This window comes from Poecilia reticulata, linkage group LG6 (genome assembly GCF_000633615.1).
Source record: "Poecilia reticulata strain Guanapo linkage group LG6, Guppy_female_1.0+MT, whole genome shotgun sequence".
Taxonomy (NCBI): Eukaryota; Metazoa; Chordata; class Actinopteri; order Cyprinodontiformes; family Poeciliidae; genus Poecilia; species Poecilia reticulata.
Window position 1 is genome coordinate 5,523,798 of NC_024336.1, and position 5,345 is coordinate 5,529,142.

Below are 5,345 nucleotides of genomic sequence, written 5' to 3' on the forward strand. Positions count from 1 at the left end.
TATACCCTACACAGCCAATGGATATATGCTGCTGAAGTGCATATGAGAATTGTTATATCAGATTATGAAAAGTTTTTGAAATTAAATACCTTACATCACATGAGGTAGTGATGTGATGTATATAACTACCTTATGTTATGTACATCATCATCATTATTAACAGAAATAAAGATTTGAAAACAGTCTGGTCTGTGTAATGAATCTACATGTGAATAGTTACTGAAACAAATACAGAAATACTCTAATTTATTGAACAAGTCTCAAAGTGATATTCMATTCACATGCTTAATTGTGTCATTAAACTCTTGCTGAGTATAAGAGTGACAGTTAATCTTCATTTTATTTATCGGGTTTTGATCCATCTATGTTTCTAACGTGCATTGTGTTGTAATCTATAAATGTCACCCTTTGCCTTCACACACAAGACATCCTTCAAGCATGGCTGTGATAATTACCAATACATACAGCAATATTAAAATGCTGGCTTTATCCTTTAACATTTCCTCAGATGCACATCACTGACCGCTTCTTTCAGTGCTCTAAGGGCAACATTAATAATGTTGATACAGTCTTTTAAAGGTCATTGGTTATAGTCATCTAAAAGGGATTCTGGTTTGCGCATGGATATTTTTCTATCTTCCACAATGTGTGTTTACTGTACGCTGCTGACAGCTGCTGTGAACTGGCATTCAGCCTGCTTCTGGGGAAAGTCATTAGGCCACTCTCTGTGAAATGTTTGCATTCAGAACAAAGCCCACAGGCTGCTGCTGCTCTCCAGGACAGCCACTGAGGAGAAGCTCACTCCACAAGAAGTCAATTCATTTGGTTTAAAGTATGACAAAAGAAATGGATTTACTCCTTCAATCACGTCTTCCAGGTAAAACACAGAGCATCAAATGAAAGGTGTCAGAGGAAGAGCTTTGGTCCAGAGGATTCCCTTCATGTTGTTTTTTCTCACCTTTCTGGTGGAATCCTTTCCCACAGAACTCGCACACAAACGGTTTGTATCCCGCATGGATCCGAGTGTGCGTGTTGAGCGTGGAGCTCCGGTTGAAGGCTTTCCCACACTGGTTACACTTGTGAGGTTTTTCCTGTAAAAAGATTTGTGAGATATTTTTTTAATTAATCATGTCACTGGGGATTAACTATCTTTAAAATATACCCAACACATTCTAAGCAATACTGTAGGGATGTATGGATACTTAGCAGGTATTTTTATGATTTCAGGTTATGTTAAATTTCACATTAAAGTATTTTATTTTAACAAAAAATATTCTGTCTGATAAAACATTTTCAGAATACTCATAAAGCTTATGTATTTAAACATGTCTATAGAATGTCTATCCATATTTTTATACTCAAATGGAAATCTATGCTTCTTTACTACAGTTAATCTGATTTAATTAAGATTAAATCAGATTAAATAATAACAAGGGCTATTATTACATTATATTTCTATTTTCACACATTCTACCTGAATAACTGGCCAATTTATTCCTCAACATTGTGTCACTTATCTTTCATATTCTCCAGTAAAATTGTAAAACATCAATACATATTACAATTATTTTATTATCTGTTAGTGTTCTAATTTGAAGCTTTTTGAGAATGTTAGCCTAACGGTGGTCCAATTTAGTTTTTTTTTTTTTTTTTACTGTTGAGTTTTGTAGAAGCCTGCCCATGTAACCTACAAACTATGTGTTAGTTTCAGAGTAGAATTCAAATATAATGTAATAATGAGAAAACACGTGGAATCTGCGGGATAATGGTTACCAGAAAAGTTGTTATTTTAACTTGAGTAATTTTACAGTGTAACTAAAATACAGACTTTTAATTTCACTCATTAAAAGCTTTTTATTTTTAATCACAGAACAAATATTTTAAGCCATAGCACTAACTGTTCAGAAGCAATCTCATTAAATTAGMTTTAAAGAAAAAACGCGGGGCAGCTGACCGACGGGGAAAAGTCTGGAAAATTACATTTCATTTTATGCTGATATTTTTATCCATACTGTTTTACCCCCCTGTTTCTTAAAAACTTTGAAATAATATGTTGTTCGGTAAAATCTTTCACAAAATAAATTACTGCGAACGTGGGTTTTCTGGCTCAATCTGGAAAAATGTTATAAATAAAATACATTTTTAAAGTTGATCGCTGGTTGAATGTTATTCAACCGTTTTAGAACGAACTAAACATGATTTGCATTTATACATAAAATAGTAAATAGACCAGCAAATAATTTTCCAAAAAGACAAATCAATCAATCAATAAACAGGCTTAATAATTTTGATTCAAAACATTTTGCAGAATTAAAACATGAAATGAAAACAGAGTCCCAGATGCACCGCATGCGGCCCGCAGAGCAGCGCTGCGGTCTCACCTGAGTGTGGATGATCTTGTGTCGGCACAGCGTGCTGGCCTGACGGAAGCCTTTCCCGCAGACCTTACAGATGAACGGCCGCGCGCCGGTGTGCACCGGCATGTGGCGGGTCAGGTTGTAGTGCGCGTTAAACACCTGAGAGGAATGAGAAGAGGAACGAAGACTAAGATCAGATTACACCTACTGCTTTATTATTATTATTATTATTATTATTATTATTATTATTATTATTATAAGCTTTTTTTATTGTAAGTCATCAAGTTTCAAAAAAGAAACAAAACATTCCAGTTTCCCCCTGGATTCTGACGGATCACATCCAGTCTCGTCTCATTAGCGGAGTTGGTTTTGGGCTCCGGCTCCCATCAGATGATAAAACGCCGCAGCGAGTCGCTCCTTCGTGTTATTTTCTTTTAACGAAAATCTGGAATTGCTGAATTTTTTAAATAGCAAAACATAAATAAAAATAGTAATAATTTTGGCGTTTCTTATCTATTGGGCCTCTATTGTCCCGTTCGAGCAGCAAGAAGAGACATAAATTGTTTATCCAACAGAAGAAAACAAAGAAAAAAACCAGCGTTGAAAAGCAAGTAATAAATGAGGGTCTATTTTATTAATTCGTTTCTTTATTTACAAATGTAATACCTTTCCTTTTTGACTGTGTCCAAATTTAAATGTTGAAAAGTAAAAGTATTATATTTTTGGTAAACCAGTCATAAAAATCAAACTTTTGCCATATTAAGACAGATTAAAAAAATGTTTAAAAGGCGATAAAAGCCCCGCAGTGTCGCACCGCTGCTGCAGGCTGCTGGAAGTCGCCCGGCTCCGGCTCACCTTTCCGCAGACCTCGCAGGTGAACACTTTGGGTTTGCTGCCGGAACAGGAGCCGCTCAGTCGGGCCGCTGCTGCCGGTGAACCTTTAAACATCTTGTCAGTGAGCATTTGATCCCTTTCCTTCATGTAGTGCTGGATCTGGCTGGGACAGAGCTGCTTGAAGGCCTGCACACCGGACACYGAGTAGCGCTCCCCGCCCTGCTGTTTGCTCTTTTCCGCGATGAGGGCTTTGTGTCTGGCGGTGAGGAGGTACGAGGCCATCGGGTGCAGGTTAACCAGGCCGGCCGGCGGGGCGCAGGCGCCTCCATCGCCAGTGCAGTTCAGGTAGCACATGGTGCCCACGGTGGAGAGGGAGGACTGGTTCACCACCCGCGGTCTGAAAAGTTTGTACTGACCGCCGCTTTGGCTCACAACGGAGTCCTCCTGCTGGGTTCGGTAATTCAACCCGAATCCCAAAATGTCTACAGGAGCCGGCAGGTGAGCGCCGTCCAAGTGGCCCGGATCCAGCCCGCTGATACTGAGTCGGTGGCCTGCCTCATACCCGAGCGGTACCAGCGGGATCATGCAGTGCAGTGAGGACGGACACACGTCGGGCTTCCCCATGGGAGAGGTCTGGAACCAGGTGCTGAGCGGTATCGACTTGGGTTCGGGTGTCCTGGCCATAATCCGGTCGATGGAGAAAGCGAGAGGCTTAGTGCTGCCGCCGGAGGTGAGCATGTCTGAGCCCGCGGACTGGCTCCCGGTGGCCGGGGGGGCGCCGAGGATACCCGCTGGGCGGCAGAGAGAACCGTCCATCATGTTCGCATCAGCCACACAAAGACAACAACAACAAAGTAGTGGAAGGAGCGAGGGGTCGGCGCTGCTCCTCAGCGGCCCGCAGGAAAGGGCATCATCTGCCGGGGAAGCCCCTCTTAATCACAGCCTCTGTTTTCACGCCTAATGATGGCAAAGCGGGCGGCCGCAGCTCGTTCGATGGCTGCGTGCGGAGTGTCGAGACCCGCTGATCGTTACCGCCCTGGAAGGACACGGGAAAAGTAGATCATTTGCTCAGTTCTTCTCCGTCGATTCTGAGTTCCGTGTCTCTGCAGGAGAAAGAGGAGAAAGAGGAGGAAGAGGAGGAGGAGGAGGAGGAGGCTGGCACAACTCCTGCTCAACTGCAGGGAACTTGATGAATCCCAGGTCCACTTGTGGCTGCGCGTGACAGCATTTTAATATCGTTGTGGTCTCGAGGTCACTAGCGGTCACCTTCACATCAGAGCTGGGAGCGCGTGGACCTGGGCCATCAAACGGTTCCGGCAGAAAATGGATTTCAAAGCAGCGATGTGACGACTTTCAATCCCGGTTTGTCCACCGTCTTTTACCGGAACAACTTTTTATCCCCCAGTCCGTCACACAGATGGCGCCTGCAGGAACAGGAGCTGACAGCAACCCGCCCAGCCCATCCTGTCACCAGGCGTCTCCCGCAGAAACACGGAAAAACAGACAAACATGAACCACAAACACAAAATGCCATCAGTCAACTCACAAAGTTTTATTACTATTCTCGTTATTAATAAAGACAAGGCTTCGGTAGAAATCTAGGCCAATTCATCAACAGATGCATGTTGTTCATTTTTCTCTCCTTTGGCTCGTCTGATACTTTTAAAACTATTAGCTGTGAGATTTCAGTCCCTGAAGGAGAACATACCGTTTTAAAACCCGCAACATCCAAAAATAACAACAACAACAATATAATAATAATAATAATAATAATAATAATAATAATAATATTATTATTATTATTATTATTATTATTATTATTATTATTATTATTATTATTATGTTTATTATTCCATAATTCTTGTGGTCATATAACCATTCAAAAATGAATGTATCAAGCCGTCTCTCCCTATCCTACTTTTTATTACTAGGTTAATTTTGGAGCCGATATATATGTAAGTATATGTGTATTGATGTGTGTAATTGTTTTTTGTTTATCACTTTAATGGCTTCAATTAGCTCCAAATGGTTCAAAAATACTAAAATGACAAATTATATGTCGAATGTCTCTCAAGAGATTTGTAAAACTGTTCGACTCCTATTTGATTTTGTTTCCAGAATCTTTCTTTCTTTCTTTCTTTCTTTCTTTCTTTC

General features: G+C 40.9%; 1 protein-coding gene across 1 annotated transcript in view; it reads right to left on the minus strand.

The window, feature by feature from the left end:
* The window catches only part of fezf1 (FEZ family zinc finger 1), an 8,088-nt gene extending 3,170 nt beyond the window's left edge, over positions 1-4,918 (minus strand). The window contains exons 1-3 of the mRNA XM_008410949.2: positions 3,213-4,918; positions 2,382-2,516; positions 959-1,091 (exon numbers count right to left, since the gene is read on the minus strand). Coding sequence (XP_008409171.1) covers positions 959-1,091; positions 2,382-2,516; positions 3,213-4,010 — 1,066 coding nt within the window. The 5' untranslated portion in view covers positions 4,011-4,918. The remainder of the gene's footprint in view (positions 1-958; positions 1,092-2,381; positions 2,517-3,212) is intronic.
* Between the last annotated feature and the right edge of the window lie 427 nt (positions 4,919-5,345).